This window comes from Prionailurus bengalensis, chromosome B2 (assembly GCF_016509475.1).
Source record: "Prionailurus bengalensis isolate Pbe53 chromosome B2, Fcat_Pben_1.1_paternal_pri, whole genome shotgun sequence".
In the NCBI taxonomy this organism is placed as follows: Eukaryota; Metazoa; Chordata; class Mammalia; order Carnivora; family Felidae; genus Prionailurus; species Prionailurus bengalensis.
This window is the reverse complement of record NC_057349.1, coordinates 21115893-21137410: the sequence shown is the minus strand read 5'-3', so window position 1 is coordinate 21137410 and position 21518 is coordinate 21115893. Positions and strand designations below refer to the sequence as shown.

Sequence of the window (21518 nt, the reverse complement as noted above, 5' to 3'; positions counted from 1 at the left end):
ATACACACCTTTTAGGCTCACATGTATTATTTAAAGCATCAGTATTGATGGGATGTGTAAAGATCATCTTCATTTAAGGCAAATAATAAGATAGAAGCTCAAACAGTTTGCATATTTCATCTCTATTTCTCTCTTTGAGAGAAAAGATAAGAATGTGTGTACTCATGAGTAAAGCCAAAACACTGGACCGCTTGCCTTACAGAAAATCGTGCACAAAGGGGACGAGTGTATCCTGAAGGACAATAATGAGCGCAGCAAGTGGTATGTGACGGGTCCGGGAGGCGTGGACATGCTCGTCCCTTCTGTTGGTCTGATTATACCCCCTCCGAATCCTCTGGCTGTGGACCTTTCTTGCAAGTAAGTTGTTGAAGTTCCTAGTGGCCACAGTGTGAATGCAAGTGTGGAGAAATAGGGGGCAAATGCTTATACAAGAAATGTAGACCCACCCTTTTTCACTATAATCCCCTCCTTTGAAAAAAGGAGCCTCGGGAAGGTCCCCTTGCATTGTCATGTAACTTTATGTTGAAGATACTATAGTTTATATTGGAAGGTAAAGAAGAATGTCTGACTGTATAGGGGGACTGGAGGAAGCCATTCTTTTAAAAAAATATTAAATATTAAGCAACCCACAACTGTCCAAGCAATGGGCCAAATGAGAAATCAAACAGCAAATCAAAATATGTCTCGAAACCAAAGAAAAAGCAAACACAATATTTCAAAATGTATGGGTTGCAGCAAGAGCGGATGTTAGAATGAAATTTATGTTATAAATGCTTGTATTAAGAAAGTTCAAATAAACAACATGACACCACTAGGAACTAGAAAAAGAAGAAACTTAGCTAGAATTTAGTAGAGGAAGAAAAAAGAACAAAGAAAATCAGAAAGAAATAAAATAGAAATCAGAGTAAACAATAACAGAACATGGAAAGTAATAACCAGTTTTTCCACAAAAAGAAACAAATTGGCAATGCTTTACATTAACTAAGAAAAAAAAGAAGACTCAAAATCCAAAATGAGAAATGGAAGAGAAAATAGTACAGCATATAACCACAGAAATACATAGTGTGATAATAGATTAGTATAAACAATTATATGTTAACAATTCAGATAACTTAGAAAAAAACCCAGATAATCCCTAAAAATGCACAAGTTACCATGATTGAATCTCAGATCTTGAATCCAAAAAATAGGAAATCTTCTTAGACCAATAACAAGAATTCAAGTTCAATTAGAAATCAAAAATCTCCCAGCACAGAAAAGCCCAAGACCATATGGTTTCGCTGGTGAATTCTACCAAACATTAAAAACTATATAATTAATGATGATCTTTATCAAAATCTTACAAGTAATGGAATAGAGGCAATACATTCAAAATCATTCCATGAGGCCATTACTACCCTGATACCAAAGCAGGATAAAAATGATACAAAAGCAAAAGAGTCTAATTTGTCCAATATAAGCATTGCTACTCCAACTTTCTTTTGTGTGATAAACATTTCTCCACCCCTTCACTTTCAATCTGCAGGTGTCTTTAGGTCTAAAATTAATCTCTTGTAGGCAGCATATGGATAAGTCATTTTTTTTTATCCTTTTTGACACCCTATGTCTTTTGATTAGAGCATTTAGTCCATTTACATTCAAAGTAATTATTGATAGATCTGTATTTATTCCCACTGTGTTACTTGTTTTGTCATTGTTCCTGGAGATTTTCTTTGATCCTTTCTTGTCTTTGTCACTCTTGGTCTCTCCTTTGCACTCGAAGAGCCCCCTTTAACATTTCTTGCAGGGCTGGTTTAGTGGTTATGAACTCCTTTAGTTTTTGTTTGCCTGGGAAACTCTTTATGTCTCCTTCTATTCAGAATGTTAGCCTTGCTGGATAAAGTATTCTTGGCTGCAGATTTTTCCTATTCAGTATTTTGAATACATCATGCCACTCCCTTCTGGCTTGTCAAGTTTCTGTTGAGAAATCTCCAGCTAGCATTATGAGGTTTCCCTTGTAAGTGAAGGACTTCTTTTGTCTTGCTGCTTTTAAGATTTTTTAGCACTGGATTTTGCAAATTTAATTACAATATGTCTTGGTGTTGGCCTGCTTTTGTTGATTTTGATGGGAGTTCTCTGTGCCTCCTGGACCTGGATGTCTGTGAGGAAACCATTCTTACCATGTATCTTGAAGCATTGTTTCAAAGTTCTTCTTCCCTTCTTAGACAATCAGTAATTTTACAGGTCGCCACAAAAATAAAATGACCTTCTTAGGAATGCCTGCTCATCAACAAGCAAGTAGAGCATTCATTTTACAGATTGTTCACAGCAGATTCTTTTCCACATTTAAGTATGGAAATCTTCAACTGTACACAGAATAGGGAGAGTAGCATAATGAGCCCACACACTCACTCCCAGGCTGCAGTAGCCATCCACATTCCATCACCGGTTTCTCCCTGCCATCCTGCATGGTGTTAGACCTCTGTCAATTAAAAAGTTGCTGACAAACAACACAGTAACAAGGAAATGTGTGTTTTGAGCAAAAGTGAATTATCTACACTGATGTGGATCATTGAGAATGAACTTTGGGGGAGGAAATTAGTCCAGACCCATTGAAATGATGAGTGTCTGGAAAGTATATATTCACTGTATACGTTAACTATTACTCTGTTGGTTCTTGTTTTAGTTTTAGCACAGTATATGAGCATAGCAGGTTTCCTGTTTGGGTGGAAGTTTGAAAGCCGGGCTCCAGTGTGTTTTCCCCTTGTGCCTTCCAGGATCGAACAATACTACGAAGCCATCTTGGCTCTGTGGAACCAGCTGTACATCAACATGAAGAGCCTGGTGTCCTGGCACTACTGCATGATTGACATCGAGAAAATCAGGGCCATGACTATTGCCAAGGTACATCCTGAGGACCACGCAGGCTGCCTGGAGGAGGCGCCAAGCTGTCCCCTGTGGTGCTCACTTCTGCCAGGCAGACCTTTTAGCAGGGCGGCTAATCTGTTCGTGTCTCATCTGAAGAGTCAGTTCAGCCTGCCTGCGAGGCTCATCCCAAGTAGGATGGGAGGGATTTGCACACGGCTGGCTCTGTTACAAAAAGAAGTACTGACTGAAGCTACCTGACAAGCCAGAAGTACCCATGGAAAAGACACGTGGTCCTGTACTATCCTGGATCCTATTGTCCTTTGATGCAGTGGAAAGCTAGGTCATAAACTATTAACTGGATATCACAGAAGTGAATGGTGGGACAGAATTCATGGCATAACACTCAAAGCAGTCCTTCCTCTAGATCAGTGGTTTTCAAGTTGTGGTCTGAAGAATCCCGGCTTAAGGGGTTCCACTAGGGATAACAGGGCCAGGAAAGAGGTACAGAATGAGTAAGTCTGGGATCTCCTTTGTCCCCCTTTTCTCTTTGTGGTCAGAGCAGCTTTGCTGTGATCTGCTTTAGATTTGTGACTTCTGAGTAATATTTCCTTTGAAGAATAAAATTCTGTAGGAAAAATAAATTGACAGCCCACTGCTGTGGTTCTGAGGAGCAATCTCGTAATTCTCCAGGACCTTTTATATCTTAACGGGTCTTTAACAAGGATTGCCTTAAGCCCCCTCTAGCATAGGGCATTTCTGGGCACTCCCCTTGGTCACCCTGTGGGGGTAATCAAACACTCCTGCCTGGTTTACTTCCAGTTGAAAACCATGCGGCAGGAAGATTACATGAAGACAATATCTGACCTTGAGCTTCATTACCAAGAGTTCATCAGAAACAGCCAGGGCTCGGAGATGTTTGGAGATGATGACAAGCGGAAAATGCAGTCCCAGTTCACAGATGCCCAGAAGCACTACCAGACCCTGGTCATACAGCTCCCTGGCTACCCCCAGCACCAGACAGGTTTGGAGCGTCTATTCTCTTTGTTATCAACCACACACACAGCTTTAACAGAAAGTAGTTTGCACGAAACCGCACACACAGCTTTAACAAAATAGTTTCGGAATGAACTTTGAAAAATAACATATCAAAAGTCACTCATACACTAAATTTTCAGACTCAAATCAAAGAAGGAGCTGCAGTTTAGTCAGTACAGATGCTTTTTGAGGACAAGTACCCTTCTAGCTAGGAATTCTCTGACTTTTGTGGTCCTAACATATTTTTACAGTAACCACAACTGAAATCACTCATCATGGTTCCTGCCAAGATGTCAACCATAATAAAGTGATTGAAACCAACAGAGAACATGACAAGCAGGAAACATGGATGCTGATGGAGCTCCAGAAGATTCGCAGGCAGATGGAGCACTGTGAGGGCAGAATGAGCCTTAAGAACATCCTGCTAGCAGACCAAGGGTCTACACACCACATCACAGTGAAAATAAATGAGCTGAAGGTAGGCATCCGGTGATATTTTGTTCGATTCCGGGTATATTATTTATCTGCAAGCTAATTAGAAAACCCTCCTGGTTTAAATACTTATAGGCAAGGAGCACTGATTTTCAAGAAAACAGGCTTCTAGCGGGATTTCCTTTTTTCTTTCCCTTACTTCCATATTTGTAGAAGGTTACCAGGCTGGGGATTAAAACACCTTCATGTTGGTTTGTGGATTGTTGAATCAGACTCCAGCGTTTTTCCTTTGTGCCCACATAGTACTTTGTTCATTTTTAAAGTTTTCATAAACATTAATTTGGTTGCTGCCTGAAACCACCTATGATATGGGCTAAACAAGTAGATTTTTTTTTTTTCAGTTTAGTTGTTTATTTTGAGAGAGACAGATAGAGTGTGAGTGAGTGGAGAGAGAGAGTCCCAAGAAGCCTGTCAGTGCAAAGCCTGGTGTGGGGCTCGAACTCACAAACTGTGAGATTATGACCAAGAGTCGGACGCTTAGCTGACTAAGTCACCCAGGTGTCCTGAATTATTTTTGTTTATAGACAGGAAACTGACATGGAGAGATTTGTTTGGTCGGGGGAGGTTAAACCTCAAAGCTACAGAGAGAGCCGGGACTACGGCCCAAGTGTAGTCAACTCCCAGCCCTGTGATCTTTCCTGCTCAGCCATGCCTGTGCACTGCATTGGGATATCTAAGATCATATATTCTGAGTAAGAGGGCCATGTTTACACAGTGCTGATAAGGCCTCCTCAAAGAAGGAAATGGAATGTCAACTCTATCTCTTGAGTCTTTTCCATTTAGTGGACTTCGTCAGGACAAAAAATGATCATAAGACTCACACAGTTCAATCAAGAGCTTTTCTTCTTTTTTGACAGAGTGTGCAGAATGATTCCCAGGCAATCGCTGAAGTTCTCAACCAGCTTAAAGATATGCTCGCTAACTTCAGAGGTTCAGAAAAATACTGCTATTTACAGAATGAAGTATTTGGACTGTTTCAGAAACTGGAAAATATCAATGGCGTTACAGATGGCTACTTAAATAGGTAAATGCCCCTAACATTTATCACAGATGTTTTACTTTTCTCAAGCTTTGTCAGACTTCATTTGCTCTGTATGCCTGACTTACTACAGTCTTGCCTTACAGTTTTTTGTGTTCATTGCAGACTTTTGAGATAGTAATTTTGAGATAGTACTTTTGTAGATACTATGCTTTTGAGATAGTAATTTTGAGATGTTAATTCCACTGTTGTGAAACCTAATGTGTTTTACAGCTGAGATATATGCTGTAAGAGTCAGGACTTAGAATTCTTCTTCAATTAATGCAGAATGGCTGTCTGAAAGATGATACAGGGGGTGGGGGAGGAGTTGATGGCTCCTGCAGCTTAGAAATAGGCAAAATAAATTTTATCGGCTTCTTTTTTTTTTTTTAATTTTTTTTTTTTTAACGTTTTTATTTATTTTTGGGACAGAGAGAGACAGAGCATGAACGGGGGAGGGGCAGAGAGAGAGGGAGACACAGAATCGGAAACAGGCTCCAGGCTCTGAGCCATCAGCCCAGAGCCTGACGCGGGGCTTGAACTCCCGGACCGCGAGATCGTGACCTGGCTGAAGTCGGACGCTTAACCGACTGCGCCACCCAGGCGCCCCTTGGCTTCTTTAATTAATAGTGGCAAGAGCCAAATGTTCAAAGGCTAATTACGTCACTGGCAATATTATTTGCCTCCTTTGCTCTTTACAGCTTATGCACAGTAAGAGCTCTACTCCAAGCTATCCTGCAGACAGAAGACATGTTAAAGGTTTACGAAGCCAGACTCACTGAAGAGGAAACCGTGTGCCTGGATCTGGATAAAGTGGAAGCTTACCGCTGCGGACTGAAGGTAACTGAAAGTTCTATTCAGTTTATAACCACTGTTATAAACAGTATTATGGGAAATCATGCAGGACTACTCAGTACCCAAATCCAAGGCTTCACTAAGTTTTCATGAGTTTGAGGATTACTGGATTTCATCAGCCACACATGGTTGATATCTGCCGTTATCTCTAGCACACTGCTTTCTAGAGTGTACTATTAGGAGCTATGTTCGGATGTAATTTGTGGTGAGATTTGTTTGGGGAATGCAGAGTTAAACATAATTGAACTGGTTTCTTCACTATAGGACTTTTCTTCTTCTTTAATATATTCATATGTATTATAATTATTCAGGAATGGAATAGAGTATGGTATTTAGCATTTCTCAAACAAATATACACACTGAATCCTTTATTAAGGGGGTAGCTTAATAAGTAAGGAGCTATTTATTGACATAAATAATGGGAAATGCAATCAGCAAATATATTTTTCTGGCTTGATTATCACTTAAAGATACAAATATTCCAAGAGATTCCAAGAGATCCAAATATTCCAATTTGTACTCTTTCTTTCTCTCATGACAGAAAATCAAAAATGACTTGAACTTGAAGAAGTCATTGTTGGCCACCATGAAGACAGAGCTGCAGAAAGCCCAGCAGATCCACTCCCAAACCTCACAACAATATCCACTTTATGACCTGGATCTGGGCAAGTTCAGTGACAAAGTCACACAGCTGACAGACCGCTGGCAAAAAATAGACAAACAGATAGACTACAGGTGTGCCAACTTCCTTCCCTACTTTCTTCCCATTTGGTTGTTCCAAGATAGCGTCACTTGAATTTGTCACTCTAAAAGCAGTGGTTTGGTTTGCTGTGTAAGTTAGGCGTAAGAGGCGCTCTGTTCATGGACTGTCTGGAGTCAGCTTTGTTGCAAATGAGGGAAGCAGGTACCCAAGCTTGAACCAACCCATACCAGGTACTCTCCAGGCTCTTAGGGAAATAGTGGAAACCATTGATCAGGCCCTTTAGGGCCCTATAAACTCTTGCTAGGATTGTTGGAAGGAGTAAATGTTTTGAGTGAGTGTTCTTCTGGAATTTAAGAAAATTAAATCTTCTACAAAAGAAATGCCTTCTTCCAAATGAGGGTATAAAAAGTCTCTTCACTTTTGCAAGTAGTTCATTTTACTAACAGTGCTTTTACCTTTATTGATAACTAATTCCTATCTCATACAATCTGCCCATTGAAAGTGTATAATCCAATGGATTTTATTATATTTAAAATTATGTAACCATCACCGCAATCTATGTCTAGAACATTTTCTTCGTGCTAAAAAAAGAGCCCCGTACCCATTATCACTAATTTCCCATTACCTCCCAATCCTCCAGCCCTAAACAACCCCCAGTCTTTCCTCTGTCTCTGTAGATTTGTCTATTCCAGACATTTCACATGAAGGGATCATATATCATGTGCTCCTTTGTGACTGTTTTTTCCACTCAGCATAATGTTTTCAGGGTTCATCCTTGGTGTAGCATGTTTTAGTACTTCATTCCTTTTTATGACTGAATAATATTATATCGTATAGCTATACTTACTATATTTTATTTTATTTTATTTTATTTTATTTTATTTTATTTTTTTACTTTCATTCATTCATGATTTTTGGCTATCATGAAAAATGTCACCATGAAAATTCATGTATAACTTTTGTAGGGAGGCATGTTTTCAATTCTCTTGAGCATACAGCAGGTGGAATGACTGGGTCATATGATAACTCTGTTAAATACTCTCAGGACCAGTAGCACTGCTTTTCTGATTTTATCATATCTATCTTCTGCAGATTATGGGACCTGGAGAAACAAATCAAGCAACTGAGGAATTACCGTGATAACTATCAGGCCTTCTGCAAGTGGCTCTATGATGCCAAACGCCGTCAGGATTCCTTAGAATCCATGAAGTTTGGTGATTCCAACACAGTCCTGCGATTTTTGAATGAGCAGAAGGTACAAGCCAGTTTGTCGCTTCCTTAGATAACATTGAGGGTGCACTGTATTTTCCTCTAGTTTTCATAGCAGTGTCTAGGTTTGAAATGATATATTTTTTTAAAGACTTTTTTAAATGTTTATTTACTGAGAGAGAGTGAGAACGTGAGCAGGGAACGTGAGCAGAGACGGAGAGGGAGAGAGAATCCCAAGCAGGCCTCATGCTGTCAGTGCAGAGACTGACGTGAACCATGAGATCATGACCTGAGCTGAAATCAACAATCGGATGTTTATCCGACTGAGTCACCCAATACCCTGAAGTGGTGTTTGATATTACTAGTCCATTTGGTGAATGCTTGCATAAGGCCCAGTGGAAAAACAGTTGAGATATTGAAAGGAAATCATCGTGGAAATCAATTGTAAAAGAAATAATGTAACATTGTAGTAAAGTATCTTTATAAATTGAGGTGATAGGATCAGAAAAGTGTACAGATTTGAAAGATTCCTCCTAGAGAGTAAGAAGTCGAAGATCTTGCTTACTCTTCTGAAGGAAAAACATGCTCATCTTCTAAGGCTGACCTGTGAGAATACGAGTTCACTGCACGTAGTCATAAACTGTGGAAAACCAGTTGTTCAGCAGTGAAATAGCATTTATTTAAAAACATTTATATACTTCAACGCTTATAAATATTTTACTTTTTGTCTAGAACTTGCACAATGAAATCTGTGGCAAGCGAGACAAATCAGATGAAGTACAGAAAATCGCCGAACTTTGTGCAAATTCGATTAAGGTATGTTCATTTCACAAAGAATGTTGGCATCTCATCAAGAATAATGGTAAGTGCTTGCTTTGGCGGCACACCTACTAAAACTGGAATGATACAGAGAATATTAGCATGGCTCTTGTGTAAAAATGACATGCAAATTTGTGAAGTGTTCCATATTTTAAAAGTATATATTATTAACTGCATTATTTTCTGATTTACTCGAAAGAGTAAAAACTGCTTGAGGATAGCAATTGTGGCTTTTATATGTTCTCTCCTGAACATACCATGAAAAGTTTGTTATCCATTTACTTGAATTCATTTCACATTGGCAATATCAGTGAAGTGCCTGGTCTTCATTCTTTAGACTGGTAATATGGGTAAAAATCTTCCTGTAGCATATAAAGATGTACTCCTTGGTTTAATAATGTAATGTTAGTGACTTGGACACTATCAATGCATGGTAGCCTTTGAGGTTGGTCATGAGAAACACAGCTTGATGATTTAGAACCATGAAATTGTAGCTGTCAGTGACTCTGTGAAATTCATTGAGTATATTTGTCTTAAACCTTTTATTCTGTAGGATTATGAACTCCAGCTGGCATCATACACCTCAGGATTGGAAACCCTACTGAACATACCTATCAAGAGAACCATGGTTCAGTCTCCCTCTGGGGTGATTCTGCAAGAGGTATGTACATCGTTACGTATTTCTTAGAGCCAGCCCTTCCTGCACCTTCATTGTCCCTGCCTTCCTCCTGTCTTCCCTGCAGACCCTGAATTCACCCCTAGTTATAGGGTCTCCACTCCCAAAGGGTTTAATAGCAGGTTATGCTCCTTTAGTAGGAGTCATCAATACTGGAGTGATTTTAGGAGGCGGTTAGTGGAAGTCTGGATCTGTTGTTTATATAGTAGGATCTTGGTAGAAACTGGGCTTAAATTCTGGGTTTAGTGAGGGAAGCTTTTAACAAGTAGAAGATGTCTAGTCGATTTTTAAAAGACAACTTCTTCCCAAAGATGACAGAGAACACCACCCATCAGATGGTTTAGGGGAAACACTCTAGAGGGATAAGGATAGGATACAATGTTGTTAGCCTTTTGTGGTGCTTCCAGATTTTGGAATTAGCACACATGAAGGAAGGGAGTTCACTCTTTATTTGTGTTAATTTTTAAGTGTTTATTTGTTTTTGAGAGAGAGTATGTGAGCAGGGGAGGGGCAGAGAGGGAGAGGGAGGGAGAATCCTAAGCAGGTTCCACACTGTCAGTGCAGAGCCAGATGCAGGGCTCAAACTCCCAAACCATGAGATCGTGACCTGAGCTGAAATCAAGAATCAGACACTTAACCAACTGAGCCACCCAGGCACCCCAGGAATTCACTCTTAAATTATAATTTCACTATTTCATTGATTTAGGAAACAAAATTGGTCAGCTTGCATGGGACATTTTTTTAATGCAATAATTGTTTTTTTCTTTTTTTCTTTCACCCCTTTTTTGCAAGGCCGCAGATATGCATGCTCGATACATAGAACTACTTACAAGGTCTGGAGACTATTATAGGTTCTTAAGTGAGATGCTGAAGAGTTTGGAAGATCTGAAGGTAATTTACTTAATTTATTTCCTTGGAGCATTGGAAAAGAAAATGGAATAGAACCTTATTATTACTGCCTCATTAGAACATGGATCTGGACATACTCCCTGGTATATACTCACTGTTGTAGAATTTGTTCAAAAGTCAGGGGTTAGTTCTGTGCTTCAGGACACTGCTCTGAATGGAGTTAGGTGATATTTACAAAATTCTAGCTGCTTTACCTTACGAAAAAAACCCCACTAATTTCATTTACTGTTTGGTCAAGGATTTTGCTTTTTTTGTTTGTGTGTTTTTTCTCTCTCTCTTTTTTTTATGTTTACTTATATTTGGGAGAGAGACACAGAGCATAAGTGGGGGAGGGGCAGAGAGAGAGACAGACAGACAGACAGACAGACAGATAGAATCTGAAACAGGCTTCAGGCTCCCAGCTGTCAGCACAGAGCCCAGTGCTAACTATGAGATCATGACCTGAGCCGAAGTCAGATGCTTAACCAACTGGGCCACCCAGGTGCCCCGTGTGTTTTTTAAATTAAGGAAGAGAACATTCTGGACTGGCTGGATTTGGATTTTTTTTTTATCAACATACAGATTTGCTTTATCAAATTTTTATGTTTTTATCAACATTGAAAACATCTGATTGTTTAATTTATTCTTCATTTCCAATACATGCATTGAGTTTGTATGGAAATTTAATACCTTGAAATAAAGGAAACGTACCTTATGAAATCTTAAGCTTTTGATCTTGGAAGAAATCACCTCATTTACACATGAGGCAGGGGAACCTCAAAGACGCTGTATTATTTGCTAAGATCATACAGGCAGTTGATGGAAGAATTACGACGAGAATACAGATTTCGTGGGGTTTTGTCCAGTAGCTTTTGCTTTGTGTCACTCTTTCTATGTGTGCTTATGTGTGTGGTGTGCGTGTGCACATGTGCAGGTGTGGGAAGAGACATGAGAACACACAATGGTCTGGGAGGGGGGAAAAGACTGTTTCTTTTTTTAGGACGTGAGAGGTTTTCCTTTCATCCTAATTTCTGATTTCACTTCCGCAGCTGAAAAACACCAAGATTGAAGTTTTGGAAGAGGAGCTCAGACTGGCCCGAGATGCCAACTCTGAAAACTGCAATAAGAACAAATTCCTGGACCAGAACCTGCAGAAGTACCAGGCGGAATGTTCCCAGTTCAAAGCCAAGCTTGTGAGCCTGGAGGAGCTGAAGAGGCAGGCAGAGCTGGACGGCAAGTCGGCCAAGCAAAACCTGGACAAGTGCTACGGCCAAATAAAAGAACTCAACGAGAAGATCACCAGGCTGACCTATGAGATCGAGGACGAGAAGCGAAGACGGAAGGCCGTGGAAGACAGGTTTGACCAACAGAAGAATGACTATGACCAGCTGCAGAAGGCAAGGCAGTGTGAAAAGGAGAGCCTTGGCTGGCAGAAAATGGAGTCTGAGAAAGCCATCAAAGAGAAGGAGTACGAGATAGAAAGGTTGAGGGTTCTGCTGCAGGAGGAGGGCGCCCGGAAGAGAGAATATGAAAGTGAGCTGGCAAAGGTAAGAAACCACTATAATGAGGAGATGAGTAATTTAAGGAACAAGTATGAAACAGAGATTAACATCACGAAGACCACTATCAAGGAGATATCCATGCAAAAAGAGGACGATTCCAAAAATCTCCGAAACCAGCTTGATAGGCTCTCGAGGGAAAATCGAGATCTCAAGGACGAGATTGTCAGGCTCAACGACAGCATTCTGCAGACCACCGAGCAGCGAAGGCGGGCCGAAGAAGATGCCCTGCAGCAAAAAGCCTGTGGCTCCGAGATGATGCAGAAGAAGCAGCATCTGGAGATGGAGCTTAAGCAGGTCATCCAGCAGCGCTCCGAGGACAATGCTCGGCACAAGCAGTCCCTGGAAGAGGCTGCAAAGACCATTCAGGACAAAAACAAGGAGATTGAGAGACTCAAAGCTGAGTTTCAGGAGGAGGCCAGGCGCCGCTGGGAATATGAAAATGAACTGGCTAAGGTAAGGAACAATTACGACGAGGAAATCATCAGCTTAAAAAACCAGTTCGAGACTGAGATCAACATCACCAAGACCACCATCCACCAGCTCACCATGCAGAAGGAAGAGGACACCAGTGGCTACCGAGCCCAGATCGACAGCCTCACCAGAGAAAACCGCAGCCTATCCGAGGAAGTAAAGCGACTGAAGAACACGTTAGCCCAGACCACCGAGAACCTCAGGAGGGTCGAAGAAGACGTCCAGCAGCAAAAGGCCACGGGCTCGGAGGTGTCGCAGAGGAAACAGCAGCTGGAGATTGAGCTGAGGCAGGTCACTCAGATGCGGACGGAAGAGAGCCTGAGATACAAGCAGTCGCTCGATGATGCCGCCAAGACCATCCAGGATAAAAACAAGGAGATCGAGAGGTTAAAACAACTGATAGAAACGGAAACCAGTGAACGGAAACGCCTGGAAGAGGAGAACGCTAAATTACAGAGGGCCCAGTATGATCTGCAGAAAGCAAATAATAGCGCGACGGAGACGATAAGCAAGCTGAAGGTTCAGGAGCAAGAGCTCACGCGCCTGAGGATCGACTACGAGCGGGTGTCCCAGGAGAGGGCTGTGAAGGACCAGGACATCACGAGATTCCAGAGTTCTCTGAAGGACCTGCAGCTGCAGAAGCAGAAGGTGGAGGAGGAGCTGAATCGGCTGAGGAGGACCGCCTCGGAAGACTCCTTGAAGAGGAAGAAGCTGGAGGAGGAGCTGGAAGGCATGAGGAGGTCTCTGAAGGAGCAGGCGATAAAAATCACCAGCCTGACCCAGCAGCTGGAGCAAGCATCCATCGTTAAGAAACGGAGCGAGGACGACCTCCGGCAGCAGAGGGACGTGTTGGACGGCCACCTGAGGGACAAGCAGAGGACCCAGGAAGAGCTGAGAAGGCTCTCCGCGGAGGTCGAGGCCCTGAGACGCCAGTTGCTGCAGGAACAAGAGAATGTCAAACAGGCTCACCTGAGGAACGAGCATTTCCAGAAGGCGATAGAGGATAAAAGCAGGAGCTTAAATGAAAGCAAGATAGAAATCGAGAGGCTGCAGTCTCTCACGGAGAACCTGACCAAGGAGCACTTGATGTTGGAGGAGGAGCTTCGGAACCTAAGGCTGGAATACGACGACCTCAGGAGGAGCCGGAGCGAGGCGGATAGTGATAGAAATGCAACCATCTCTGAACTCAGGAGCCAGCTGCAGATCAGCAACAACCGGACCCTGGAACTGCAGGGGCTGATTAATGATTTACAGAGAGAGAGGGAAAATTTGAGACAGGAAATTGAGAAATTCCAAAAGCAGGCTTTAGAGGTATTCACAAATATTTGATCACAGCTTCCCTGTCCTTCAAATAATTCCCTCCATTTTCATCTCATCTCAGCTGTGCTCCTGCTAACTGGGATGGCCGCTTACAGAAAGTCTAATTTTTCTCCTTATTGCTGTACTACTAGCTGTCATAACCCAGGCCACTGCTTGAAAGCAATTTGCCCTCTTTGCCCTTCTGTCCTGTTCCCGCATCAATACCAATCTGTGTGTCACCTCTGTTTGGCCGTGCTTTTCAAACTTTAGCACACCATCAGGTTTAACACCTGAGAGCTTGTCCTCTGACTATTCCAGTCTGTTTTCTAGAAGATAGCTCTTACTTAGCAAGCTATGACCTGCATTTTTTCATTAAAATTTTCCTAAATAAAAGCCATGGTAAAGGTATTGTCTATGCAATTTTGAAATCACTTTTTCTTGCTTGCTTACACGGCTTTTCTGCATGCATGACATGTTCTCTTTTGATCACGACCCTGATGTGTTTGTTTTTGCTAGGCTTTTCTTTTAACCCCTAGTTTAAAAATACCTTCTTTAAGTTCTAATACGTTTGACTTCTATAGACAATATTTGTGTGGGGCTGGGTGTAGGGTGTGTATTTATTAGATTTATTTTGTTTTATTAAACATGTTAGTATAGCTGTAAGAGGGGAGATGTAGGTATAGCAGGTGTGATAACCTGGGACAAAATTCCCCATATTTTTTCAAACCATTATTTCTGTTAAGAGTAAGACAGGTCTATAACTTCTCCTAGTTCCTTCTAAAAAAAAAGAGTAAGTATGATGCCATTTATCAAAGTGGCAACATACCTCTACAGAATTTTTTTTTCATAATTTATAAGATAACAAAATAGCAGTATATCCAGGGAAAATAGAGGAAGTTCAAACTAAGTTTTATTTTTTAAGTGTAGGAAAAGAGGAATTATAACCCTATGGTACGATCAAAACGTTATTTCTTCCCATTTCTTTCTTTTTAAATTCTAGGCATCTAATCGGATTCAGGAATCAAAGAACCAGTGCACTCAGGTGGTGCAGGAAAGAGAGAGCCTTCTAGTGAAAATCAAAGTTCTGGAGCAAGACAAGAGCAGGCTGCAGAGGCTGGAGGATGAGCTCACTCGCGCGAAAGCAACGCTGGATGCGGAAAGCAGGGTGAAACAACGCCTCGAGTGTGAGAAACAGCAAATCCAGAATGACCTCAATCAGTGGAAAACCCAGTACTCCCGCAAGGAAGAGACGATTAGGAAGATCGAGTCGGAAAGAGAAAAGAGTGAGAGAGAGAAGAACAGCCTTAGGAGTGAGATCGAAAGACTCCAGGCAGAGATCAAGAGGATTGAGGAGCGGTACAGGCGCAAGTTGGAGGACTCCACCAGGGAGACGCAGTCACAGCTGGAAACAGAGCGCTCCCGACTTCAGAGGGAAATCGACAAACTCAAGCAGCGCCCCTATGGGTCCCATCGGGAGACCCAGACAGAATATGAGTGGACGGTTGACTCCTCAAAGCTGGTGTTCGATGGACTGAGGAAGAAGGTAACGGCCATGCAGCTCTATGAGTGCCAGCTAATTGACAAAACAACCTTGGACAAACTGCTGAAGGGGAAAAAGTCCGTGGAAGAAGTTGCTTCTGAAATCCAGCCTTTCCTTCGGGGTGCAGGGGCTATCGCTGGAGCATCTGCTTCCCCTAAGGAAAAGTACTCTCTGGTAGAGGCCAAAAGAAAGAAATTAATCACCCCGGAATCCACAGTCATGCTCCTGGAAGCCCAGGCAGCTACAGGCGGTATAATTGATCCCCATAGGAATGAGAAGCTGACCGTTGACAACGCTATCGCTCGGGACCTCATTGACTTCGATGACCGTCAACAGATATACACAGCAGAGAAAGCTATCACTGGTTTCGACGATCCGTTTTCAGGCAAGACCGTATCTGTTTCAGAAGCCATCAAGAAAAATCTGATTGATAGAGAAACCGGAATGCGCCTGCTGGAAGCCCAGATTGCTTCAGGGGGTGTGGTGGACCCTGTGAATAGCGTCTTTTTGCCGAAAGACGTAGCCTTGGCCCGTGGGCTGATTGACAGGGATTTGTATCGGTCCTTGAATGATCCCCGAGATAGTCAGAAGAACTTTGTGGATCCAGTCACCAAAAAGAAGGTCAGTTACATGCAGCTGAGAGAACGGTGCAGAATCGAACCACACACTGGTCTGCTCCTGTTGTCAGTGCAGAAGAGAAGTATGTCCTTCCAAGGAATCAGACAACAGGTGACCGTCTCTGAGCTGGTGGATTCCGGTATATTGCGACCATCCACTGTAAATGAACTGGAATCAGGTCAGATTTCTTATGATGAGGTTGGCGAGAGAATTAAAGACTTCCTTCAGGGTTCAAGTTGCATAGCGGGCATATACAATGAGACCACGAAACAGAAGCTTGGCATTTATGAGGCCATGAAAATTGGCTTGGTCCGACCTGGTACTGCCCTGGAGTTGCTGGAAGCCCAAGCAGCTACTGGCTTTATAGTGGATCCTGTTAGCAACTTGAGGCTACCAGTGGAAGAAGCCTACAAAAGAGGCCTGGTGGGTATTGAGTTCAAAGAGAAGCTCCTGTCTGCAGAACGAGCTGTCACCGGATATAATGATCCTGAAACGGGAAACATCATCTCTTTGTTCCAAGCCATGAACAAGGAACTCATTGAAAAGGGCCATGGCATTCGTTTATTGGAAGCACAGATTGCAACCGGGGGGATCATCGACCCGAAGGAGAGCCATCGCCTGCCAGTTGACATGGCGTACAAGAGAGGCTACTTTAATGAGGAGCTCAGTGAGATTCTCTCTGATCCAAGTGATGATACAAAAGGATTCTTTGACCCCAACACAGAAGAAAATCTTACCTATCTTCAGCTAAAAGAAAGATGCATCAAGGATGAAGAAACAGGGCTCTGTCTTCTGCCCCTGAAAGAAAAGAAGAAAGAGGTGCAGACATCACAAAAGAATACCCTCAGGAAGCGCAGAGTGGTCATCGTTGACCCAGAGACCAACAAGGAGATGTCTGTTCAGGAGGCCTACAAGAAGGGCCTTATAGATTATGAAACCTTCAGAGAACTGTGTGAGCAGGAGTGCGAGTGGGAAGAAATAACCATCACTGGATCTGACGGCTCCACCAGGGTGGTCCTGGTAGACAGGAAGACAGGCAGTCAGTATGATATTCAAGAGGCTATTGACAAGGGCCTCATTGACAGGAAGTTCTTTGATCAGTACCGATCTGGCAGCCTCAGCCTCACTCAGTTTGCTGATATGATCTCCCTGAAAAATGGCGTGGGCAACAGCAGCGGCATAGGTGGTGGCATCAGTGACGACGTTTTCAGCAACAGCCGACATGAGTCAGTAAGTAAGATTTCTACCATATCCAGTGTCAGGAACATAACCATCAGGAGCAGCTCTCTGTCTGACCCCCTGGAAGAATCAAGCCCCATTGCAGCCATCTTTGACACAGAAAACCTAGAGAAGATCTCCATTACAGAGGGAATAGAGCGGGGCATTGTCGATAGCATCACTGGTCAGAGGCTTCTGGAAGCTCAGGCTTGCACAGGTGGCATCATCCACCCAACCAGTGGTCAGAAGCTCTCACTTCAGGATGCAGTCTCCCAGGGCCTGATTGACCAAGATATGGCCACCAGGCTGAAGCCCGCTCAGAAAGCCTTCATTGGCTTTGAAGGTGTGAAGGGAAAGAAGAAGATGTCAGCAGCAGAGGCGGTAAAAGAAAAATGGCTCCCCTATGAGGCAGGTCAGCGCTTTCTGGAGTTCCAATACCTCACTGGAGGCCTTGTTGACCCAGAAGTGCATGGGAGGATAAGCACGGAAGAAGCCATCAGGAAAGGATTCATCGACGGCCGAGCAGCTCAGAGGCTGCAAGACACCAGCAGCTATGCCAAAATTCTGACCTGCCCCAAAACCAAATTAAAAATATCCTATAAGGATGCCATGAATCGCTCCATGGTGGAAGATATCACTGGCCTACGCCTTCTGGAGGCCGCCTCTGTTTCTTCCAAGGGCTTGCCTAGCCCTTACAACATGTCTTCTGCCCCAGGCTCCCGATCGGGCTCCCGCTCTGGCTCCCGCTCCGGCTCCCGCTCCGGCTCTCGCTCTGGTTCCCGAAGTGGGTCCCGGAGAGGAAGCTTTGATGCAACAGGGAATTCTTCCTACTCTTACTCCTACTCCTTTAGCAGTAGCTCTATTGGGCACTAATAGTCAGTTAGTTGCTACTTCCTTGGCTTCACTTATGTGAATTTTCACTTTACTAAATACTAACAAAAGAAAACCTAGTGCTTGCAGTATAGTGATAGAGTTTCAATGATTAAGAAGATATAACCTTGGTTGAAATCAAATACTGTTCTGGCTTTTTATCTTCTCAGCTCATCTAACATATCTAATACACTGGATGTAGTGTGTCTGAAATGGTAATCAGTTGTAAGGATAGCACAAATTGAATCTAGAGTTCGTTCCTTCTGTGTTTAGTTTTTTTGATCGGTTCTTGTACTTCTTTTGGCCTATAATACAGATTTCTGTTCTTGGAGATGAAATTGAGTTGATCATTGATATTCTAGACATCATTCTGTTTCTCATCTAAATATTTCCATTTTCTGTATTAGGAGAAAATTACCCATCCCATTCTCCCCAGAATACTCCACCCCAAACCCAAACATTTTGGAATGAGTCTCCTTTAGGTTTAGATTGTGGATTGTGTAACCTATATACTCTTCAATGCACCTGTTTGGTTCGGCATTAATTTGACTATATGTGCGTGATAGCAGCAATCTTTGCTTTTCTTTGGTCAAACTTTTCTGTTTATTTTGCTTGTCATTTACTATGTACTTTAAAAAGGTGTCTTTATGAAGTTTGCGATTCTGGCAATAAACTTTTAGACTTTTGAAGTTTCTGTGTTTTGATTTTATATGTTTATACATACGAGGCATTTATCAGCATCTTTCTGTTAATATGTCTAAAATCTTATGTTTACTAAATGCCTGTTAAGGATGACCATTAAAAAAAAAACTATCTTAGTTCTGAATTCTTGTTAGAAGTTGGTCTTTTGTAGTTTTTTTCAACATTCTCAAGTGCCTGTTATGTATGTACCAGGCAGAGTTCTTGGAAAGAAGCCCATGTAAAGAGGCCAGGCCGCATGTCAATACCCAGTTCTTGTTTATCCTGGACAGCGAATTCTAAGTAGCATGGGCAAAAGTCACCATAATACCATTAGAAAAAAAATGAAGTGCCTAAGATTCTATTTTGGGTATTCTCAAAATATATGGTGTTTCATTTTGTCCCCTCAGACGTATGAATTGTCCTTGAATCTATAAAAATGAGTCCTGAAGGGTTTTTGGCTCTCTGTTGAAGGACAATGAGATAAAACCTCTTCTTTGTATCAAAAGAAGCTTTTGAAATTCAAACACTTGTTATTAAATCAATATGACCTTACTGAATACCTATTATGTCTAGTATTAGGTTAGATACTATGAGGATTCAATACATTGATATTCAGTACATACGACTTCAAGATATTTGCAGTCTGGATGGGGACAGAAGACACCTATAAAGCAATCAGTGGAAGAACTTTCATATATCAGCAATATGTATTAGTATAATCAAGTACAGTACAGACTAGAAAATAGGAAAACAAATGAAATGTTAATTGTGAAGAGCAAAAAAGATCATATTTAAGATAATACTTAAATTATTGGGGCTTTTGATACTTCGGATGAAAACAGCATTCCTTCCTTCCTTGTCTCACCTGCTTCTCCTTGCTCCCCTCCCAATCTGGAAGACTTGAAATTAATTTTTTTTTAATTTTTAAAAAATATTTATTTATTATTGAGAGACAGAGACAGAACATGAGTAGGGGAGGGGCAGAGAGGGGAGACACAGAATCCAAAGCAGGCTCCAGGCTGTGAGCTGTCAGCACAGAGTCCAATGCGGGGCTTGAACCCACAAACCACAAGATCATGACCTGAGCTGGAGTTGGGTGCTTAACCGACTGAGCCACCCAGGCACCCTGAAATTAATTTCATTCACTAATAATTGACTTCTGTGTGCTACACATTGTGCCCAAAGCCATGGATCCCCTGGTATTAACACATTGTAATATAAAAGGAAGAGAAAAATAAGTGGTAAATGCTGTGTTGGGTGAAATGAAGAAGGATCTTCATGCTAGAGCTAGGAGACTGTATCAGTCAGCTTGGGCTGCCGTAACAAAATGCCATAGACTATGTGACTTAAATTAATTTTCTCAGTTCTAGAGGCTAGAAGTCCAAGATCAAGGTGTCCTTAGATTGGTTTCTGGTGGGAGCTCTCTTTCTGAATGGTAGGCAGTAAGGAGTGGGGCGGGGGAAGCCCTGTTGTGTCTTCCTTGTCTTAGAAGGACTTGAGTTTTATCACATTAGAGTCTCTTCTTTATGACTTCATTTAACCTTCATTACCTTCTTACAGTCCATAACTCCAAATAAGTCACATTGGAGGTTAGGGCTCCAGGATATGAATGGGGGTGATGGTGGTGGTGAGGACAACACACAATTCAGCCTATCATAGAGGCCTAATCTAGAATGGGACAGGAGATCTCTCTAGAAAAAATGGTGATTAAACAGATGAATAACTATCCATGTAAAGCAGTTCTTAGGGTTGAAAGAGTATACCTCTAAGCTGTTGGTGAAAGTTGTTATTAAGCTCTGAGACGAGATAGGCTGTGTCCTAGAGACAGGACTTGCTTGGCCTTGGATAAGTTTTGATTTGGCTCATTTATAGTGAGCCTCCACAGAAAAGGGGAGTATATATACAACTTTTCAATGACAGTCATCATTTCACATTCAAAAATAGTCTCACGTTTTCTAGGCTAGTTGAGCTAAACATATAAATGCTGATAAAGGTAGGTATGCTGTGGACAAAGTATGAATAAACTGGAATTCATCCCTTCATATCTGCTTGCAGCTCTTGGCCTATTTCCGTATTTTTGGGTACTGCTTATTTATACTCAAAACTTTTTTTTTTTTTTTTTTTTTTTGGTGAGAGAATTGTACTATCTGAAATAGCTATTCTGTCCACAGTTTCTCCATCTGATAGAAGTAAGTGCAAAGGGAAGCAAAGATTTGACATTAAGCTTGAAAATAGTATAAAATAATATAAGAGGGATTAGGTTCTGGGAGTTAAAACCATTTGGGGAAATTAAAAGGGTTGATTCCAGGTCTTGGATAGGAAATGTACAAAGTAAGCTTGGGTTAATCAAAGCAAGGAAAAGGAATCAAACCAACCTTCCACTGGTCAAGGTTGGGACAATTTGAGAATCAGTTAAGAATTGTGATGGTAACAGAGTATGTAATAATGAATTAAGAAACCTCAAATCAATAATGATTTTAAAATTCCCTTGATTCAGGGCGCCTGGGTGGCTCAGTTGGTTGGGCTCAGGTCGTGATCTCATGGTTGGAGCCCTGTATTGGTTTCCATGCTGACAGCTCAGAGCCTGGAGTCTGCTTGGGATTCTGTGTCTCCTTCTCTCTCTACCCCTCCCTTGCTCGTGCTCTCTCTTAAAAATAAAAAAAACAATTTAAAAAATTTTAAAAATCCCTTGATTTCATAGTGAACAAAAAGAAAGT

At 41.9% G+C, this 21518-nt stretch overlaps 1 protein-coding gene and 1 non-coding gene across 3 annotated transcripts in view; both read left to right on the top strand.

Moving 5' to 3' along the window:
* The window catches only part of LOC122489259 (desmoplakin), a 48736-nt gene extending 29927 nt beyond the window's left edge, over positions 1 to 18809 (top strand). The window contains exons 12-24 of one of the 2 annotated variants that reach the window (XM_043590862.1): positions 203 to 357; positions 2757 to 2883; positions 3667 to 3868; positions 4134 to 4360; positions 5232 to 5398; positions 6094 to 6232; positions 6789 to 6982; positions 8043 to 8205; positions 8892 to 8975; positions 9532 to 9639; positions 10447 to 10545; positions 11592 to 13886; positions 14875 to 18809. In XM_043590862.1, coding sequence (XP_043446797.1) covers positions 203 to 357; positions 2757 to 2883; positions 3667 to 3868; positions 4134 to 4360; positions 5232 to 5398; positions 6094 to 6232; positions 6789 to 6982; positions 8043 to 8205; positions 8892 to 8975; positions 9532 to 9639; positions 10447 to 10545; positions 11592 to 13886; positions 14875 to 18123 — 7209 coding nt within the window. In that variant the 3' untranslated portion in view covers positions 18124 to 18809. The remainder of the gene's footprint in view (positions 1 to 202; positions 358 to 2756; positions 2884 to 3666; positions 3869 to 4133; positions 4361 to 5231; positions 5399 to 6093; positions 6233 to 6788; positions 6983 to 8042; positions 8206 to 8891; positions 8976 to 9531; positions 9640 to 10446; positions 10546 to 11591; positions 13887 to 14874) is intronic. The other variant, XM_043590863.1, reaches the window with a different exon arrangement.
* Positions 9026 to 9132, top strand: LOC122490650. Its single transcript, XR_006299194.1, has one exon. It is a non-coding gene; the product is annotated as a U6 spliceosomal RNA (small nuclear RNA).
* Positions 18810 to 21518: the final 2709 nt, after the last annotated feature.